This window comes from Trichosurus vulpecula, chromosome 4, assembly GCF_011100635.1.
Source record: "Trichosurus vulpecula isolate mTriVul1 chromosome 4, mTriVul1.pri, whole genome shotgun sequence".
Classification (NCBI taxonomy): Eukaryota; Metazoa; Chordata; class Mammalia; order Diprotodontia; family Phalangeridae; genus Trichosurus; species Trichosurus vulpecula.
In genome coordinates, this window is record NC_050576.1 from 40,574,615 (window position 1) to 40,595,941 (window position 21,327).

The 21,327-nt window shown below is 38.7% G+C and overlaps 1 protein-coding gene across 2 annotated transcripts in view; it reads right to left on the reverse strand.

Annotated features, from left to right (window-relative positions):
• PKN2 (protein kinase N2) overlaps window positions 1-21,327 on the reverse strand; it is a 167,852-nt gene that overhangs the window by 41,750 nt on the left and 104,775 nt on the right. For both annotated transcript variants that reach the window (XM_036754897.1, XM_036754898.1), the window contains exons 8-12: window positions 13,508-13,617; window positions 1,735-1,878; window positions 1,326-1,401; window positions 854-1,028; window positions 490-616 (exon numbers count right to left, since the gene is read on the reverse strand). In XM_036754897.1, coding sequence (XP_036610792.1) covers window positions 490-616; window positions 854-1,028; window positions 1,326-1,401; window positions 1,735-1,878; window positions 13,508-13,617 — 632 coding nt within the window. The remainder of the gene's footprint in view (window positions 1-489; window positions 617-853; window positions 1,029-1,325; window positions 1,402-1,734; window positions 1,879-13,507; window positions 13,618-21,327) is intronic.

The following is a 21,327-nucleotide window of genomic DNA, read 5'->3' on the forward strand; positions in this document are numbered from 1 at the left end:
TGATCTGTGTGTTTCAGACAAGGTGACACATAACAGAAATTAATATCTTTCTGGCTCAGAGGAAATATTCATCTGAAATTGGTCACCTAAACATCAAATTACTAATTTTAATAACTCTTAAAGATGTTGGCTCTTATTTACTATATATAGTTTAGTTGGAATTTCATAAACATTTTTTTTTGAGGGGGGAAGGCAGGGCAATTGGGGTTAAGTGACTTGCCCAAGGTCACACGGGGCAATTGGGGTTAAGTGACTTGCCCAAGGTCACATAGCTAGTAAGTGTGTCAAGTGTCTGAGGCTGGATTTGAACTCAGGTCCTCTTGACTCCAGGGCCAGTGCTCTACTCACTGCACCACCTAGCTGCCCCAATTTCATACACATTTATACATAATCTGTTTGTAGACTGTTTTAAAAAATACGATTTAAATCAGTTGAGAAATATATCACTAAATTTCTCTAAATGGTATGTTTTTTAAAAAAATGTCTTGCCTGTCCTGGTACATCCAAAACTCTTAATTCTGAAAGTTCATGTATTTCTCCAAAGGAAGATGCACGTGGTGGGGCTGGAGGTGCTTCTGGTTCAAGTTCAAAGTCCAATTTGGTTACGGTAGGATCACTTGTAGAAGAGAAAATCACATATCAAAATTAGTAAACTGAAGGTACCTATTTTAAAATGTCTTTAGATTTTTCTTTTTAAATGTCAGCTTCAGATTCTTTTAATGAATACAGAAATACTACCTTCACCTTCCTACTTAAAGAATAAGACTTTTAACTAATTCACTGTGATCAACATATATAAAAATCCCTAATTACTGTATTATATAAACCCTGCTTAAAAATCTAAGACATATACCTTGCTGGTGGTGTTAGTTCCGGAATACGCACATCAACCACGGGCACTGTCGCAGGCCCAGGAGCCTGAGGGCTAAAGGTGCCAGAATGATTTACTGTAGGAATTGCTCTTCTCACCAGCCTTCCCCAAGTGGCAATATTAATATTCATTTGAGGAGCTCTGAGAAATGTTTTACCTGTGGATATTGTGAATAAAAAGACAAGAGTGCAAGCAATTTCTTTATATATTACCAAAAGCCGTAATTAAAAAAATCATATTCATGTGTTCATAATTTATGAAGAACAAACTGAATTTCCCACCTTTTTAGTAGTTCTAGACTACCCATTACTAGACGCAGTTTCCTCATATCAACTGTAGTTTCAAGATGAATACAGAAAGCCTTGATCTTACTTTTTTGGACCCCATTTAGACTTTATTATGAAGCACTTCAGTATCTCATCATATAGAAACTTTTTTTTGGTAAAATAATTACCTTGTTGTTTTGAAAAAATTTTCTTTTGTCTTTGAAGCTTTGGTCTTCTTTCAATAACTGGATTAAAAAAAGTAACCTGTAATAAATGAAGTGTAGAAAATTTAGGAGTCCATATGGTTCCCATTCTATGAAATCAATTGGCATCCTCCTCTATTTTGAGGCCTGGACAGGGCCCTAGCTATTGCTTGGTTGAGTATGCTCATTTTAGAGACAAGGGGAGCACAGGAAGGTCAGGTCAAAGCCAGTGGGAGAGCCACATGGGACCAGACCACAAGTCTTTTGACATTTGAGCCAGGTCCAGATTACAAATTCTTTCTTCTATGCTACTGTATCTTCATTCTTAAATGTTTTACTTAAGTGGTTTAAATCTGTGGTTATGTTTTTAAAAAGAAACAATCAAGTTTATTACCTCTGCAAATAAAGTACCCTGGGGTTCCAGATAGAGACACATGCCATGTCGCTGGTTGTCTAAAAAATCTTCTAACCTTAGAAATTTGACTGCACAGAGAGATCGCCAATCACGCCAATAAACTGAAATTTCCAGTTCACGTGACTAGGACAGCAAAAAAAAAAAAACAAAAACCAAAAAACAAAAAAACAAAACATACATATATCATTGGTACACACTCGAATAAAACACCATAAAATTAAAATACTTCTATTCAAAAGACCAAAGTTTACAACAAAAGAGCTTTTGAAAATATACAACTGAACAAAGTTATATACCTCTTTAATACTTAGCTCAAAAGGAGAATTTAGTTCATACTGGATCCAACAATAATATAAGGTACTATATTTACAAATCATTTGTAAATATCAGGCTCTTCTAATTATTTTGCTTTACAGAATTTTGCAGAGCATCTATAAAAACAGATAAATGTTTTCCCTTGAGGCTCTGCAAGTCATAAATTACTCTATAGCAATTTTCAATTTATGAAGTTATATATCTTATATTAAGTCCATAATCCTCAATTCCTAATTTAGAAATCTATACCTTACTCTACATAAAATCTATTTTGACCAGAAAAAATAAGGGAAATGTTCAATATAACTGGATTACACACACACACGCGCGCGCACACACACACACACACAAATATGCAAAGACCTCAAAAGAGAAAAAGAAATGAACACTTAGCTAAAACAGAGAAAGAAAAGAACACCACCTAATAATAACCAGCATTTATATCATTCTTCAAGATTTTACAAAGCTCTTTGCATGTTACTTAATTTGGCACTCATGACCCTGTTAGGTAGAAATTTTTATATTACCATGTGTCAACAAGGGCTTGATAGTGCAACAAGTTAATAGAATATCCTAGAAACGAGTTTTCAGAAATGTATTGTTAAAAAAAAAGGTAATGTTAAACAACAATTTAGACATTATAAGATGTACTAATCCTTTCAATTATTACTCAGCAGAACAGATGGAAAAACAATATTTCAACTACTCTATTCAGTTGTAAAAGCATTCTGAAAAGAAAAATCCAAACTGAAAATTAAGTATCTTTCCAATATTAATGGAAAATTGTAACTTCATCATGATAAAATGTATACTTATAAACTACAGTGATGGAATTATACCCCTTAGACCTAGAGAGAACCTTGAGTATCAAGGTATTTGGCACCTTCTCTTTATGCACTCATGGAGATTAAAGCACTCACCTGAAGGCTTCATCAAGCCTTCTGATTTCTAGTTCAGGGTTTTCTCACTAAAACACAAACCCACCCCAACAACTCAACAGATCTAAAAAACAAACTCATTTTTCTCCCTAAACTGGCAATAATACATCTTCTAGTCAGCCAGGCTTGAAATCTCAGAAGTTATCTTGACCCCGCCCTTTCTCTGTCCCTTGCCCCACATAAACACTGTCAATCCATCAAACCCTTTCTGCTCAAGATCCTCCCCTCCACCCCACAAGTTTTCCTACATATTTCCCTCTTGCACGTTACTGCTGACCTTAACAGGCACCTAGCAGTATTAGTAGTGCCTTGGACTTGAAATAAATAAGAACTGAATTTAAATCTTCCCTAAGACAGTTATTAGGTGACCCTGGGGAAGTCACTTAACTTCTTCTTTAATTTTCTCATCTGTAAGATGGGGAGAATAATAGAACCTACCTCCCAGGGTTGTTGTGAAGATCAAACGGAGTAATGTTTGTATAGCACTCTGCGAATTTTGTAACACAATGTAAATACTAGCTATTGTAATTATTTTTGTCTTCCTTATCAATGATCTTGGTCACTTCTCTGCTCAAAGCCATTCAATGTAACAAGTCAAGTTCAATACCTTAGCACGCCACCTTAAGGCCTTCCATAATCTAGCAGCTGCCTCTCTCCCATCCCATCCCCCTCCAAGCTCTTTTTATATTTCTTCCTCTTACATACTCCGTATTTTAGCTGAAGTTACTACGTTACAACACCCTGCACTTTTGGGGGCTTCATCCTTTGCTGTCATGCTATTCTTTATTCCTGGAATTCTTTGGATCTTCTGAGGGGGTTATGATCCCTCACTTGGACCCCATATTAACCATCTATCTGTATCTCTTTTTTGTACTATAGTTATTTGTGTATGATCCCTCACTTGGACCCCACATTAACAATCTGTTTGTATCTCTTTTTTGTACTATAGTTATTTGTGTCCCCCTGCTAGACTATAAGCTTCATGAAGGCAAGGATGGGACAACCAAAGGGTTTTGATCTGTCCTCTGCACCTAAAACAGTGTTTTGCACATAGAGGTCAATTAACAATGCTGAATTATGCCCTTTTCTTATAGTTCTATTTGCTTCTCCCATTGTCAAATCATTTAGAAACATTCCTTTCTTTTTATTCCCTCTGCTAGGGAATGAAAGTCTAAGGCCTTTATCATATGACACAACTATTACTTGCCAGAGTCTCCCATTTCCAATCCATCTCCACAACACAGGTGGATCAGTATTCCTAAAGTGCTGCTATGCACAATCTCCCCCCACCCCCCATAAAACCAACAATGTTTAGTGACTTCTCAAATGTCTATTCCTTCTTGTAACAAACACTTAACTATATACCGCCATCTACACTGAAGATAAAGCACCGTGCTAGATGCTGGGATAAGACTAGATAATTCCAAATCCCTTTGCTTAGTGTTCAAGGTCCTCTCCAGTGGAAGGGTTATGTCCCACTTTTTCTAGGGCCTTCTAATTTAGCCAAATTGTTTTATCTCTTGTTCTCCCAAAATCCTCTGAGCATCCCTACTAGTACCTGTCCCAGTCTTCCATGACCACTACATTTGCATTTTTGTAGCATCTGATCTTTGCACAATGTTCAAGCACTGGGTCTGGAGTGAAGATTCTGCAGCTTACTAACTGCATGTTCTTGGGCAAGTCACTTACCCACTGGCCCCCACTCCTCTAGTACAAAATGATGGGGGCTGGACTAGGTGGCCTCTAAATCCCCCTTTATGGGGGGGTTTTAGAATGATTGAATGACATGAGCTATTATTAATATTTATCCTTTTTTTGTAAATATCCTCTTAATACAAAGTGTAAAAGCCTCTGGAAGGTAGAGATAATATCACCTACTTCTTTTCCATTTCCAATGGTTTTCATAGTGCCCTATGCTTGGGAATTCAGTTTTGGTGCTGATAATATTCTTATTTCAAAGAATAAAGGCTAAGCATTATCACAATTTTTAAAAAGTCATTTAGCTATTTATTCTTGTAGAGGGCCTAGGATCCAATACCAGCCCTTAAGACCTTTTTGTCATTCCCAGGAATGCTCTTAGTCACAGCCAATACTTCACCTGTATAACTGCACATTGTGTACAGATATGTAACTGTAAACACACATAAAATGTACATATGTGCTGAAATGTATATTCACTTAAATATGTCAAGGAGCTATGATTTCACTGATATAGGTATTTCTCTGACTCACAATCTCCTCTTCACAACTTGGCAGACAATCTTTGAGAGTTCCCTAGGCCAAAAAATTCATCAGCTCGATAACGGAACTTTCCCCAAATTTAGCTAAGCTAGTCATCAGACACCAGACACATTTTGTAACAATGCCTATACCTGAAACCTCTTCAGTGGTGACAGGACCTGTAGGCGTTGGCACTTCAATTGCAACTGGCTTGTCAATCTAGAGCCACCTCCACACCATAATAAGGCACTGGAGAAAGACTTCGAGATCAAAAACAAATACAAAACCAAAACCAACCATATCACATATAATGCATGTAGGTTGTTTCCTTCTAGCAACTACACTGGAAGTTTCTCACTGGGAGAGGATCATACCCTCTCTCTCTTTTGCTTAACAATAGTACTGTACACTCACAGAGTGCTCTACTTTTTCAAAGCATTTAAATATTTCTTATCTCATGTTATTTCCCACAGGACCTAGTCCAGTTGTGTTGTGTACAAAGGGTACTTAGTGAAAGCTGATTAACTACTGATAAGCAAGAGAATAATCAGGGTATTAAATCCTAGTGCTTTGATTGTTCCAATCCTTCTCTCTATCTACTGAAGCACCTAGGACTATTTCCCAGGGTGTAAAGACAGATAGGTAGGGGGATGGTTCCCCTCAGTTGAAGTTGCTTCTTCAGGATAAAGTATTACGAATATATTTTCTGCATGGATAGGGAACACAGGGTGAGAAGGTAGATTGTCACATGTCTGTTGTGCATGAATCACATACTAACAGTCAAATTCTACAGATTAGGAGTCTTAAAACACAGAACAAAGAAATTACAGTGGAAGATGAGAGAGCAAGTGAACAGAGCTTATATCTAAGGCAGTTTGAGAAGGAAATGGGAAACCTGTGTTCATGTTCATGAATTTTATTTTATCACTGATTTCTCACTACTTTTACCTGCATGAACATTCTATCCTCAATTGGCCAGTTCAGTTCCTGAATACGTGCTGTTTACCAATACCCTTTTTGGCAGTATGGCAGAGTGGGAAGAGATATGGATCGAAGTCAGGGAAATCATGAATTAGAATCTATCTTTGGTTACTTACTAGCGATGTGACAAGGGGCTAGTCTTTCTATGAGTTTCGAATTCCTCATTTGTTAAATGGGGACAGTAATACTTATAGTACCTACTTCACAGGGTTGTTGTGAAGGTCAGGTCAGATAATATACGAAAAGGGCTTTGTAAACCCCAAAATGTTAAATAAATGTTAGCTCTGATTATTGGTGAATGACCCCTGCTAAACTGGAGACTGATCTTACAATCATTTCAACCTCCTCCCAATCTTTTAATTCCTTCCTATCTACTTGCTGCTTCAACATTTTCTGCAAATATGCCCAGGGTTCCTCTATCCTAAAAAAAGTAAACAAACAAAACGGATCTCTTAACACTACCACACACTCAAGAAATTGTCTGATAACTCTCCTCTCTTTTATCATCAAACTCCTAGAAATTATTGCCTCCACTTCCCTCTCAGCTCTTTGCATTCTAATTTCCCACCTCATCATTCTACTGAAACTGCTCTCTTCAAAGTAACCAATGACCTCTAAACGTTCAATCAAATGGCCTTTATTCACTACTCACCCTTCTTGATTTCTCGGTAGCGTTTCAAACTGTTGGCTACCTTCTCCTCCTGGATACTTTCCCCTCTCTGGGTTTCTGACATTCTCTTCTTAGTCTTACCACTTCTCAAGTCTCCTTAGCTGGATTGTCCTCCATGTCACACCTCTCAACTTGAGGAGGACCCTAAGGCCCTCTCCTGGCTCCTTTCCTCTTCTGTTTTTACTCATGAGTTCAATGATCATTTCTGTGTTGATGATTCCCCCAAATCTATAAATCTAACTCCAGATTCTCTCCTGAGCTCCAGTCCCATATTATTAAACCACCTACTGAACATCCCGAACCTGATATTTCAAAAGCATCTCAAATTCAACATGTCCAGAGCAGAATACATTATTTTCCATTCCATCTCTCCTGAGCTTCCTTGCTTCTGTCAAGAACACAAGCATTCTTCCAGTTAACTCAGGTTTGCAACCTTGGTTTCACCCTCAACTCTCCATTCCAATCAGTTACCAAATCTTGTTGACTCTTCCTCTAAAACATTTTTCACATTCACCTTTTCCTACTTTTCTCCATTCACAAATCCACCACTCTCACCCCGGCTGAGGCCCTCACTACCTTGTCTGAATTGCTGGAGTAGCCCCAATTAATTTCTTCCCTGACCCTCCAGCGTCTAAGGAGAGCACTCAGAGAATTCATCTGATCATTTCCCACCTGGCTGCTTTCCTGGCCTTCAACATCTCCAGAAACTCACAATTCTGCAATATGAAATCAACTCTGAAAACTCCACATCTCCTGATCCTTTCCCACCCTTGGCTGAAGACTTCATCATGGCCCCTGCAACATTCTCCTATCCCTGCTGTCTCCCTCCCATTAGATTTTGAGCTCCAAGAAGGCAGACACTGTCTTATTACTTTCTCTGGATCCCCAGCATGGATTGCCTACTGCCTCTAGTCTTTCCTCTCCCTAACTCTGCAGACTACCCTGTTATTTATTCTGATACACTTCTGTGTGTACATGCAGGACCTATGGGGGGAGTATCAGGCCTGGTTGGAACGGAGGATAATTATATACTCCAAGAAGTAGATGCTACTGTTATTCCCGTTTTACAGCAGAGGAAACTGATGCAGAGGCTAAGTGACATGCCCAGCGTCTGAGGATGATTGAGAATAAAGTTGGGCACCTACTGTGAGGATCTGGATCATGGGGAAGAGCCTACTAGCCATTCTTGAATCAGGATATGGCATTTTGTGAAGATTAGCCAGACATGGGGGCTAGATATGGAAGGAGAGACTAGAGGAGGTTACGGTAGTCCAGAGTGAGAAAATGGCCTGGATGTGGAGAGTGGTAGTGACAGCATAAAGGGTCAGATGTGAAAGACACCTCAAAGGTAGAGAACCTGGCAAAAAATTGATAAAAGTTGAGAAGGAAAATGACTCCAGATAATTTTCAGGTTTTAGGCTTAGAAGAAGGTTTTTCTTGATTCCCTTCCACCGCCCCCTACCCCTGACACCACTCAAGTTAAAGGTATTCTCTCCCAAATCTCATCTTCCTAAGAATACCTTTTCTCTTCTCTCCTAGGCCCCCATCGCTCCTTACTTTGTATTATGCTTATTTGTGCACAGTGTATCTTTTCCAACCCAATTAAAATATGAGGGTAGGCATTATATTTCCAGTATCTAACACAATGCCTTACACATAGCATCCTCTTAATTGCTTGCTTTTTATTGAATTATTGGGAGAAAAGCAAAACTTGAGACATTTAAATTCCATTTTTCCACTGGATCCATGTGAGTAACTTTTCAATGATACAGACTGCAATCCATCCATCCCTGTCAATTCTCTGGGACTCCTATCCATTTCTCTACAAAAAGACTACAACATGGGGTCTACCCAATATGCTAGGGGCTTTCTCTAGTATCTCCTCTCAGTATGAAGAGGCTAATAGAGCACATGAGCTGTCTAAAACTTATTCTTTGTTTTTTGCTATGTGAGCAGTTCACATCCTTTTCTGATCATACATTTCTTTCATGACATCCTTTTTAGGTGTCAAACTGGTTGCAGCTCAAACCAGATTACATTTTAACTGGGAAATGTTTAACAAAATAAGTAAAAATGAAATACAACACAGATATTAATTTGATGTTTTTAAGTCAATGTAGCCCATAAGTATCTGCTTCTGTTTAAACTTGACATCTCTTCTCTTTCACACCTGCATAGCTAGGTGGCGAGGTGGATAGAGTGCTGGGCCTGGAGTCAGGAAGACCTGAGTTCAAATCTGTCCTCAGACACTTACTAGCTGGACAAATAATTTAACCCTGTTTGCTTCAGTTTCCTCACCTGTAAAATCAACTGGACTTACTTAGCTGGACAAATAATTTAACCCTGTTTGCTTCAGTTTCCTCATCTGTAAAATCAACTGGAGAAAGAAATGGAAAACCACTCCAGTATCTTTGTCAAGAAAACCCCAAATGGGGTCACGAAATCCTTACTCAGGCACATGCTACCACATGTGGCTTAACCACTGGGTGCTAGAGCAACTCTCCAGGACTCGAAATGAGTGCTGATCGGCATGTATACTGGGAGTTTCTATATGTGGAGATCTCTAACCTGATGAAATCACAGGTGTGGTTCAAAAGAAAACAGAACATCAACAAAACATAATAACAAACACCCTTAACGGGCTTGGGTTTCAGGGAGAAGCTTGGTGTTTATTAAAAGTACTTTGCAATTTGCCAAAGGAAGTCCTGATTACTTTTCTCTTGTTCAATTATGGACTCAACTCAATGTTCTCTTGCAGTATCTGTCTGAGAAATATACATCCACTGACAATCTTGATAGGTATATGTCCATCTAACCATTTAACATAGTCTAAACAATGGGCATTTTTCATCCATTTGGTTTTTCCTATTTGGATTGTTGGTCCAAATTCTAAGTAATTATAGATCTCATTTAAGAGGCTCTAAAACATTCTAGGGCTTGATACTATACAGTCAACACAATATTACTGACAAACAGAAGAATCTAGAGCGGGACTTCTTAAACTTTTTCTACTCACAACCCCTTTACACATTTCAGCAGCATTTGTTGACCCTGGGTGGGCACGACAGCATGCGCAATATGCGCATGTCATGTTCAGAACCAAGGCTGCAGTGAAGTTGTGCCACGCAACATGGGCAAGTGTTGCCAGAAACACCTTGGATGCATCACATGTTTAATTTTTAATTAATTTTTGGTCACTGCATGTTCAGAAACCTTTTACCATTGCCAAATTTTTTGTGACCCCATATGGGGTTGCCACTGACACTTTAAGGAGAGTTGATCTAGAGGACCCTCACTCTCTCTAGGAAATCCCTGTTCAATTTGGTCTGTGTGCTGTGTCATTGTTTTATGCCGTATTTGATGTTAAGGATTAGAGGGCTGAAGAAGGGTGCTGTTTTTTCCATGTTTTTATGTTTCAGAGAATTTTGCACAAGCATTTGACATATTTGTGGGAAATACCATGTTGAAAAAGAACTTTTAAGGTCATGTTTCACTTTACCAAATCAAGTGCTTCTTTATAGTCAATAAACAGAGTGAGACCTTGTATTCTCTACATTTTTCAGTAAATTGTACAAAATGGTAAAAATATGTGGGGTGGAATATTAGTTGCTAAAGACAACCTGCTTCCTTCTAACATGGGACTGTTCTTATAAAAATTCTAAACAGATGGAAAACATATGCATCATCAGTATTACAATTCTCTTTTTTTGGGTGGGGGTTGGGTAGAGGGAGGAGGAAATAATAGTCTTCTCTTGGAATAACATCAACAATAACAGTAATGTAACAGTTAATCTGTGCCAAGGACTACACTAAGCGCTTTGCAAATATTACCTCATTTGATCCTCATAACAAGCTAACAAGAAGCCTAATGTTTTTAGGCCCCTGTCAACTTGGTTGAACTTCCACATGAAATTGCGTATTGCGTCAATGTTTCTTTTGTCTGTAATTTCCCCTATTTTGGTAACAATAACTTGTTTAAATATATTAGGCTGCAGTCAGATTATATGTATTATCTCTTTTTTCTATCTCTTATTCTTATTTCTATTTATGTTAATTCTGACCTCTGATTTAACAAGTTAGTGGTCCAACCATACATAAAGAGCTGATTCTGTAATGACTCTCACACTAGTAGCAAACCATTTCCTGTCCTGCAATATTATCAAATTCAATTTTTTTGTGCTGTTATTTGGTACTCACTTTTTGATTTTTTTCCCTGAAGAAAGTATTCATGATATAGAGGCGTGAAGTATGTGTATTTTACCCATAAGTCTTTGGCCTCTCTCATTCCTTACTCCTGAGGCCATATTTTCCAACAATGTGTGATATGCTTTGGAGAACCTTATCAAGTTGTTTGTTGAATTTCTCTACTCTGTCATCCTCTGCAGCAAATGTTGGTACATAAGCTGCATTATTTATATGGTGGTCTTTTTACAAGCAATCATCATGAGCACTATGAGATGATCTAATGCTTCATGAAATGATGTTTCTTGTTGCCCTTGGAAGCACAATAAAAATAAGCTTCTCTGCCTCTGCGAGGTTAGCCTGTAAGCTATACTTCAATTTAGAGGCAATTTCCTTTTGTTTTCTAGTTTAAGTGTACAGCAACAACGCCAGCATTAATGCTTGTCAATTGCTCCAGTACTACGTTCACTGGACAAGGAACTCACATTAAGAGTGCCAACAATCAACCTAATAAAACTCCTTAAAAATGATGTGATTTTTAACATGCTCTGTCCATCCTTTTCCTGCAACTCACTGAAAAGCAGTAGAGGGCACATCGCACTGAAGGTCATTTTACATTTTTCTTTCTCTCATGGGTTGACACAGCCAAAGAATTCATCACCAAGTGGCCAGTCCATTGTTTCTGTGCTGAATAAGGCTGATGCTTGGAAAGCTGTCACAGTGTGTTGCTGAGACTGTCCTTTCTCAAAAGATTTCCAGACTTGGAGAACCTGCCAGAGCTTGTGATCTGCTGGCGCAGCCTTCACAAACTCAGGGTTGTGAAGTAGGATTATATTTACTGAAAAAGCAGGGCTACATTTACTTATGTAACCTTCTTCACTGCATTTCTTCCAATGTTTTCATGGGTTGTAGGGTAGGGAAGGGGTGGAGAAAGTATAATTATAGAACAGAATTAGTTCAGCAATTGGGTCTTAGACCCATTTTTCAGAGCTTCATTAATCTCTGGGATTCTCATCCCTATTTACTAAATATTGGTGACTCACCCAGAATTACAGAGTAATCAAAGCTAAGTGGCAAAGTTAATTGGAATCTATTTCTCTCCTAACATCTCTTCTGTCTGCCAAAAATCCCTCAGGCTTAGAGAAAAAACTTTAAGCAAGGCTGGCTCTATTATGACAGAAAGGCAGTAAAGTGGGCATTGGTAAATAGCTTCCAAATTATAGGTTTAGGACTTAAACATCTGTGGTTCAGAGGATAGGCTTGAGATAAGGTTCAGATAACAGGCAGTTACTGAATCCCTAAACTCAAGTATGGATGCACACTGTAGGGTGCAAAAAGATCTACATTCTCAGTCTAGGAACATGAGAATGTGTCAGAGACGGGTAAATCTTAACTGTTGTAGGATACCTAGGGCTGACTACTAGTTCTCTTCTACATCAGCCAGCGGCAAGAAGCCAGCTACTTTTAAATTTAATTTCATCTCTCGTGGTAGAGGCAAAATGTTTCTGCTTGGAGAAACCTCTGACAGCAATGGTAAACATTTCAAAGTTTAAAAATCCCCCATCATCTCTGAGCCTTATGCGTATGGGGAAGGAGGGCCCGAAGGAAAATGAAAGGAATGTGATAGATTAAGCAAGAGAGAAGAAAATGTGTATGTAAATGTGTAACTTTAACGGGTAGCTTACAATTTATAACAGAGGGAAAAAACCACGACCAACTTTCTTTAGTCAGGAGGGCTGGCTATTGTGTTTGCAAGATGTTGTGATCTTTAAAGCAAAATGAAATATGACCTAATAGTATCCCTAAAATGACTAAACAATAAGGCAATATGCAACCTCACCAAAGCAATTTTATACAAAACTCTTATCCTTGAGTATCAAAGTGACAGAGAAAGATAGATTTTGTTGGAGTAATTGAATAGAAATAATTCTATTGTGATCAAAGCCATAAGTTAGATTCCTGGGTAGGTCAGTTAGTTTTGTTACTATTTCATGGCCATGGACTGTCCCCCTTATATATGTATACCTCTAAGTAGAATGTGGGACCATATAATAAAGTGTGCTCGATAAACTTCAAACCCATACTTGACTAGAAGAACCTAAAGTATACCTCCTACAGATGATCAGCAGCTTCAACTTTGTAAATGGACAGTATATTATTCATTTAACTATCTGGTGCCCCTTGGCAATCACTTGATTTAATACAAATTACATTACTGCAAAATGTTAACCAATAAGCTGATGCTAACGCAGCAACTAAATTGGTAATCTCTTATATTTTAAGGTAGATTTATACCTAATTTACCAGATATGAACTTTCAGGGGGTAGACTGAAAACCAAAATTCTCAAAGTTTAATAAGTATAAGACTTAGGAATGGAACCTATATATAAAAAAAACATAAAGATATAGTTAATAGATGTAACAGGAAAAATCCTCTCATCTTACCCTATCTAGTTCCAGTGTAAACTTCTGGTCCCAAGACTGATTAGAAATGGGTTTCCAGCTAGTTTGACCAACCACGGTATTGTCCAGCTTCAAAACTGCACAGATGTCATCTGTAAGTAAATTTCGAAAATGCAGTTTAAAAAGATAAATTGTTTGACTCTAGCAATAAAGCAGCACTATTCTGTAGATACAAAACTATTATAGCTCTTTGTAAATGCTATTTTCACAAGCAAGGCTGAGGTATTTGGAACTTCAAATCTTAAAGATTTTTTAAAAAGAATTAAACATTTAAAACATTCACTCATTCCAAATAATAAATATGAAAACATGTCCACCTTCAAGAATTCTTCTTGTTCCTTCAAGTCTAGTTTAGATATCACCACCTCCTCAGGAATACTATCTTGGATATCCAGTTAGAATTCATCTTTCCTTCCTCAAGTTTTTCATCATCATCAAACTTTTATGTACTGAATTTAAAATTTTTTATAATTATTTGCATGTATGTTTCAACAATCTGTTTACTTCAAGAATGGAGGCTATGCTCTTTATCACCTTTTCCTCTTCAGGATCTTGTAGTGTACTCCATATAGCAGGTACTTGAATGTCTGGTGAATTTTACTGTAGGATCACAAGATTTAGAACTGGAGGGGATTCAAAGACTCCAGTCCCTCTATTTCATTTTTTAGCTCAGAATACCATGGTTCATAGAGAGAGGTAATGAAGTGAACTCTCCTGAGCTCAAAGAGGGAGGAAGTATATATCCAGGAGTCAAACCCAGATCCTGGGTGATTGTTATCACTGTAATTTCAGTGTTATTTGAAAAATGATGGAAAATAGGACAAGTCCCACTGGACTGGAGAAAGGCAAATGCTGTCCCAAGTTTGAAAAAGGGATGAGAACAGAACCTGCAAATTATAGGCTAGTAAGTTTGACTCTTAATTCCTGGGAAAATTCTAGAGAAGATCATTAAAGCAATGATTGGTGAACACGTAGAAAAGAAAGTGATGATTATAAAGAGTCAGCATAGCCAAGCATAGAACATGCTCGGCTAAACTCATATACATTTTTCACAGCATTACTCAATAGATAAGCAGAATGTTGTAGATACAGTTTACCAGATTTCAACAAAGGTTTTGGCAAAGTTTCTCATGATACTTTTACAAAGATGGAGCTATGGATTAGAAAAGAATACAATTATACTGACTCCGAACTCACTGGCTGGCTGGCTTCAAAGCATGGTTATTAATGGCTCGAAGTTCATGTGGCAGGAAGCCTCTAGCGGAACACTCCAGGAATCTGTGCTTGGCCCTGTGCTAGTTAATGTTTCACCAATAACCCGAATAAAGGCATAGACAGTAAGCTCATGAAACCTGAAGACAATGCGGTGCTTGGAGAGACAGCTAGCGCACTGCATGACAGGGTCAGGATCTTCAACGACTGCAGCATTAGGCTGAATTTACTAAGATGAAATTCAAAATAAACAAATCCCTACATTTACACTTAGCCTATACTTGGGCTAAAAAAAAGAAAAATAATCAACTTCAAAAGTACGAAGTGAGGGAGGCATGATCAGAGAGTAATGATTCTGAAAAAGATCCTAAGATAGACTGAGAACAGGAAGGGACCTACTGGGCCATTTTACAGATAAGAAAACTAGGGTTCAAAAGAAAAAAGTTTTTGCATGCAACTAGGAAATAAGATATATACAGGCAATGGGGCATATAAATCCTTGCCCTACAAGAAGGTAAGGGAAAAGGGGATGGGGGGAGCAGGGTGATAGAAGGAAGGGCTAACTGGGAACGGGGCAACCAGAATATATGCCATCTTGGAGTGGGGGGGAGGGTAAAAATGGGGAGAAAATTTGTAATTCAAACTCTTGTGAAAATCAATGCCGAAAACTAAAAATACTAAATAAATAAATAATCCATTTAAAAAAAAAAAAGAAAACTAGGGCCCAAGGAGTTTCAGAGACTCGACCAAGTTCATGAAGACCCTCTGTGCCCGAGTCACGACTTTAAGAACTCAGGTTGAGTCAGAGATATGATGTGGTAATCAAATTCAGAGAGGCACGGCTTCTAGGAAACAGGTGATGACAGTGCTGTTGGACTCTGCCCCAGCCCAATATCATCTGAGAGCTAGGTTCCTTTCCAGGAGTAAGAGTTGAAGAAGGATCCTGATAAGCCAGAGAACATCTAGGATGGTGACAGGCCTTGAGAACAGGTGACATGAGGACCAGCTAAAGGAATTTGAGATGTTTAGCTTGGAGAAGAGAAGACTATGTGGGGATGTGATTTTATTCTTCAAGTATTTAAATGAAGGATTCCCTTGTTCTGTTAGGGCCCCAAGGAAAGAACCAGAAGCAATGAGTGAAAGTTACAAAATGGATATTTAGGCTTCTGTAGGTACTGAACGGTCAATACTACGTGCATGGAACTATGTAGACACGAGAACGGTGTCTCTGCCTTCTTGTGGAGATTAGTGAGAGAAATGTAAGAACAGTTAATAACTATGTAATCATGAGGAAGTCACTACATGCTTTTGAGTCTTGGTTTCCAGCCTTTAAAAATGGGGATAATACTTGTACCACCCAAGTCACAGGATTACTGTGAATAATTCACTTTGTGAACCTTAAAGCCCTATAGGAATTTTAATTATGATAAGTGTAGAGAATTTATTACAATATAAGATATACTACAAAAGAGCAATGAAGAGATACAGAAAGTATTATACAGACTTAGAGGAAGGAAACTGGTGGTGGTGATGGTGGTGTTAGGACAGGCTTCCAAAAAGTGATGGCATTTGAACTGGACCTTGATAAAGCAGGAATTGTACAAGTAGTTTTTGGGAGAAGCCATTTGAGGGAGAAGGATCAAAGGTGCTGAAGTGGGAAAGCATGCCCCATGTTCGTGAAAGGGAATTACTCCAGTTTGGCTGGAATATAATATTTTTTTTTTTTTTTTAGAAAAAAGATGATATAATCATAGTTTTGGTTTCTGAGGAGATGATTAATTTGGCAACTATGTATGGGGTGAATGGAGAGAGGGAGGGAGATGTATGTGTATATGTGTGTATGTATGTATATATGGAGAGAGAATAACACTAGAGGCAAGAAAGCTAGTTACTACGAAAGTTCACAAAAAGGAAATCAGTACCTGAAATGGAATAGTGGTGATGATAACAGAGAGAAGGGGAGGCTGAAAAAGCAGAAATGATAGGACTTAGTGAATGACAGGATGGGGCGGTAAGAAAGAGGTGGGAATAACATATACATCACACTTGCTGAGAGCCTACATATGCAATGTACAAAGCAGACCCCAGAGATATTTAGCACAAGTGACAGAAAATAGTGATGCCTATATAAGAAATAGTTTAAGTTAGTGACATAAATGGGTTTTAGAAGAACATCACTAAGCTTAGTTTGGGGTATTCTGATTTTCAGATATATGTGAGAAGCATATAATCTTAGACAGAATTGGAAAATGGGTCCTAGAGCTCAGTAGAGAAATTGGTGCTAGAGACAGAGTGAATAAACTTACTTATTGATTAGAGCCTTAGGAGTGGCTGAGACTGACAAAAAATATACATATATACAGAGAAAAGACGGCAGGGGTACAGATGTTGGTGAATGGCAACAATTAGGAAACAAGAAAATGCAGGAAAAGTTGTAGACACAGAGACAAATTCAATATGCAGTCAGTTATCATGCTATGCCTTAGAAACAAACAAAAAATGGTTCCTGATCTCAAGGAGCTTACATTTTATTTGGGAGAAACCTGGATTTGAACCTTGCCTCTGACATTCACTAGCTGGGACATTGGGTAAGTTACATAACCTCTTTGAGTCAATTTCCTCACCTACAGAATGAGGCTAATCTTGCACCTGCCTCATGGGGCTGCTGTGAGGAATGAATAAGAACATAAAGTGTCTTCCTAACATGGAAACATTATATGAACATCAGCTAAAAGAAAGAGAAAGTGGTAAAGGAAGTAGTATCACTGAAGAAAGAGATATTTCAGTTCAGGAAAAGAAGTGGAGAGTGCACTGAGACACAAAAATGTAACCACTTTGTATCCACTAACCATACACGTTTTCATGTAACATAAAATAATTTGTGGAGAAGGCGTTTTCTTAAAATGTACATGTAAAATTCATTTTTGGTTTATATCTGCAGCTCTTAGTGTGAGAAACTGTCACACTTGCCAAAAGAGAATCTGCCTAAAGACTCCCCTCACCCCAAAACTCAAGAAACTTTACCACAAATAGCCCTCCACTAAATGCTCTTGACTGTGATGGGAAATCTTTCATTTTCCTTAAATCCAAATGGTTAAAGCCGTGTTTTAAAATGTCCTTAAAGAGTTTCTTTGGTCCATCTTATGCCTCTCGCTGCCTTTAGCAGCTCAAGGCACTTGCCTTGCCTATTTTTCCAACTTAATGAAAGGGATACTTTAGTAGCATTCCCTGCTGCTCACCAGGCTCTGATAATATTCTGTAGAAGGACCTCATGAGTGATCCTACCTTTCAATTCTAAATTAAGAACAGCTTACAGGTTACAGGAAACTATTCAAGAGTCATATTCATATAAATTCACAGTAGCTTACATGACTATACAAATTCAATCTGGCACAAAGTTTGAAGCATTAAAGCAAGTGTTCTTAAACTAAGGTCTGTGAATTTGTTTTTAAAAAAACTGAAAACTGCATTTCAATATAATTGATTTCCTTCGTAGTCCTATGAATTTTAAAATATCATTCTGAGAAGGGATCCATAGGTTTTACCCGACTGCCAAAGGCATCTTTGACACACAAAAAAAATTAATAATCCCAGCTCTAAAGACACACTTAATTATATATTTTCCAAGAGAAAAGCTAACGCTTTTGATTTAGTTATTTAATCCCTTCCCTTTCATGTCCTTTTCCACCGAAAATATCAATTGAATCTGTTCCTTCTACTGAATCCCCATTGCCAAAGCCTCAGTCCAAGTTCTGAGAATATTATGCTGGGAAACTTTTTGTCTCCCATATTCCAGCCTTTCTTCACTTTAAAACATTTGATATTTTCCTACTTCTGTTCTCCTCAGTCTCGTTACTTTGACTTTGCCATCTTATTCCTTATTCCAATGGCTACCTACTTCCTATTGTTTTCCTAACAAAAGTGAAATTTAATAATTGCCTTTAAATGTCCTCCATCCACTAAACATTTAACTGAGAGTAGTTTTATATTTTGAGTTCAATAACTGTAAGACTACAATCACCATCTTGACAACATTCCTGTCACACATTCCATTTTTCAAGGAAAACTGGCTTACTATAAATCAACACATACACACACACACACACAAACACGCGCTCGCTCTCTCTCTCTCTCTCTCTCTCTCTCTCTCTCTCTCTCTCTCTCTAGCACTTACTTAAAACAGAGTAATTCATGGAAGTCCTATACAAGCTTACTAAAAGATGATGGCTGAGGGGGCGGAGCCAAGATGGCAACTGGTAAGCAGGGACTAGCGTGAGCTCCGTACCGAGTCCCTCCAAAAACCTATAAAAAATGGCTCTGAACCAATTCTAGAATGGCAGAACCCACAAAACAGCAGAGGGAAGCAGGGCTCCAGCCCAGGACAGCCTGGATGGTCTCTGGGTGAGGTCTACCCCACATGGAGCTGGGAACGGAGTGGAGCAGAGCCCAGCCTGAGCAGCGTGGACCAACAAGACCAGCAACCGGGCAGAGCATGCCCTAGTGCCCTGAATCAGTGAGCTGCGGCAGTTACCAGGCTTCTCAACCCACAAACACCAAAGACTGCTGAGAAGGTTAGTGGGAAAAGCTGTGGGACTGGAAGGAGTTCACGGTTCGGCTTCCAGCCCTGGGGGCAGCGGAGGTGGGGCAGCTACGGCTGTTGTTGCTTTCGGCCCAGGCCCACCTGGTGGGAGGAATTAAGTGGCAGATCAGAGCAGGAGTGCACAGCCTGCTGAAGATCTAAGCCCAGTTCAGGTTGGGGGTTCTTGGGGAAGGAGCAGTGCTGGTGTGGCAGAGCCGGCACCTCCCCCCCAAACGTGGAACATAGAACTCTCTAGTCTACAAGCAGTCATACCCCACTGAAAAACTCAAAGGTCAAGTTAGTTGGCTGAGAATTTGGCCAGGCAGCGAAAACGCACCGAGATTCAGTCTCAGACTTTGCATTCTTTCTTTGCTGACAAAGAAGACCAAAACATACAGCCTAAAGAAGTCAATAAAGTGCAAGAGCCTACACCAAAAGCCTCCAAGAAAAACATGAACTGGTCCCAGGCGATGGAAGAGCTCAAAAAGGAGTTGGAAAAGCAAGTTAGAGAAGTAGAGGAAAAATTGGGAAAAGAAATGAGAAGGATGCGAGAAAACCATGAAAAACAAGTCAATGACTTGCTAAAGGAGACCCAAAAAAAATACTGAAAAATACACTGAAGAAAACAACACCTTAAAAAACAGACTAACTCAAATGCCAAAAGAGCTCCAAAAAGCCAATGAGGAGAAGAATGCCTTGAAAGGCAGAATGAGCCAAATGGAAAGGGAGGTCCAAAAAACCACTGAGGAAAATACTACTTTAAAAATTAGATTGGAGCAAGTAGAAGCTAGTGACTTGATGAGAAATCAAGATATTATAAAACAGAACCAAAGGAATGAAAAAATGGAAGACAATGTGAAATATCTCATTGGAAAAACCACTGACCTGGAAAATAGATCCAGGAGAGATAATTTAAAAATTATTGGACTACCTGAAAGCCATGATCAAAAAAGAGCCTAGATATCATCTTTCAAGAAATTATCAAGGAGAACTGCCCCAATATTCTAGAGCCATAGGGCAAAATAGAAACTGAAAGAATCCATCGATCGCCTCCTCAAATAGATCCCAAAAAGAAATCTCCCAGGAATATTGTCACCAAATTCCAGAGCTCCTAGATCAAGGAGAAAATACTGCAAGCAGCCAGAAAGAAACAATTTGAGTATTGTGGAAACCCAATCAGAATAACCCAAGATCTGGCAGCCTCTACATTAAGAGATCGAAGGGCTTGGAATACGATATTCCGGAGGTCAATGGAGCTGAGCTAGGATTAACACCTAGAATCACCTACCCAGCAAAACTGAGTATCATGCTCCAAGGCAAAATATGGATTTTCAATAAAATAGAGGACTTTCAAGCTTTCTCAGTGAAAAGACCAGAACTGAATAGAAAATTTGACTTTCAAACACAAGAATCAAGAGAAGCATGAAAAGGTAATCAAGAAACAGAAATTGCAAGGGACTTACTAAAGATGAACTGTTTTGTTGACATTCCTACATGGAAAGATGACAAGTATGATTCATGAGACCTCAGTATTAGGGTAGTTGAAGGGAATATGCATACGTATATGTTTATGTATATATATGGGTGAATGTGTATGTATGTATATATCTATGTGTGTGTGTGTGTGTGTGTGTGTGTGTGTGTGTGTGTGTGTATGGAGAGAGAGAGAGAGAGAGAGAGAGAGAGAGCGCGCAGACACAGGGTGAGTTGAAGATGAAGGGAAGATATCTAAAAGAAATAAAATCAATTTAAGGGATGAGAGAGGAACATACTGAGAGAGGGAGATAAGGAGAGATAGAATGGGGTGGATTATCTCCCATAAAGGTGGCAAGAGCAAGCAGTTCTGTGGGAGGAGGGGAGAGGGCGGATGAGGGGGGAATGAGTGAACATTGCTCTCATCAGATTTGGCCTAAGGAGGGAATACCATACATACCCAATTGGGAATCTCACCCCACAGGAAAGAAGACGGAAGAAGCTAAAAAAAAATGGGGGGGGGGGGATGATGGAGGGG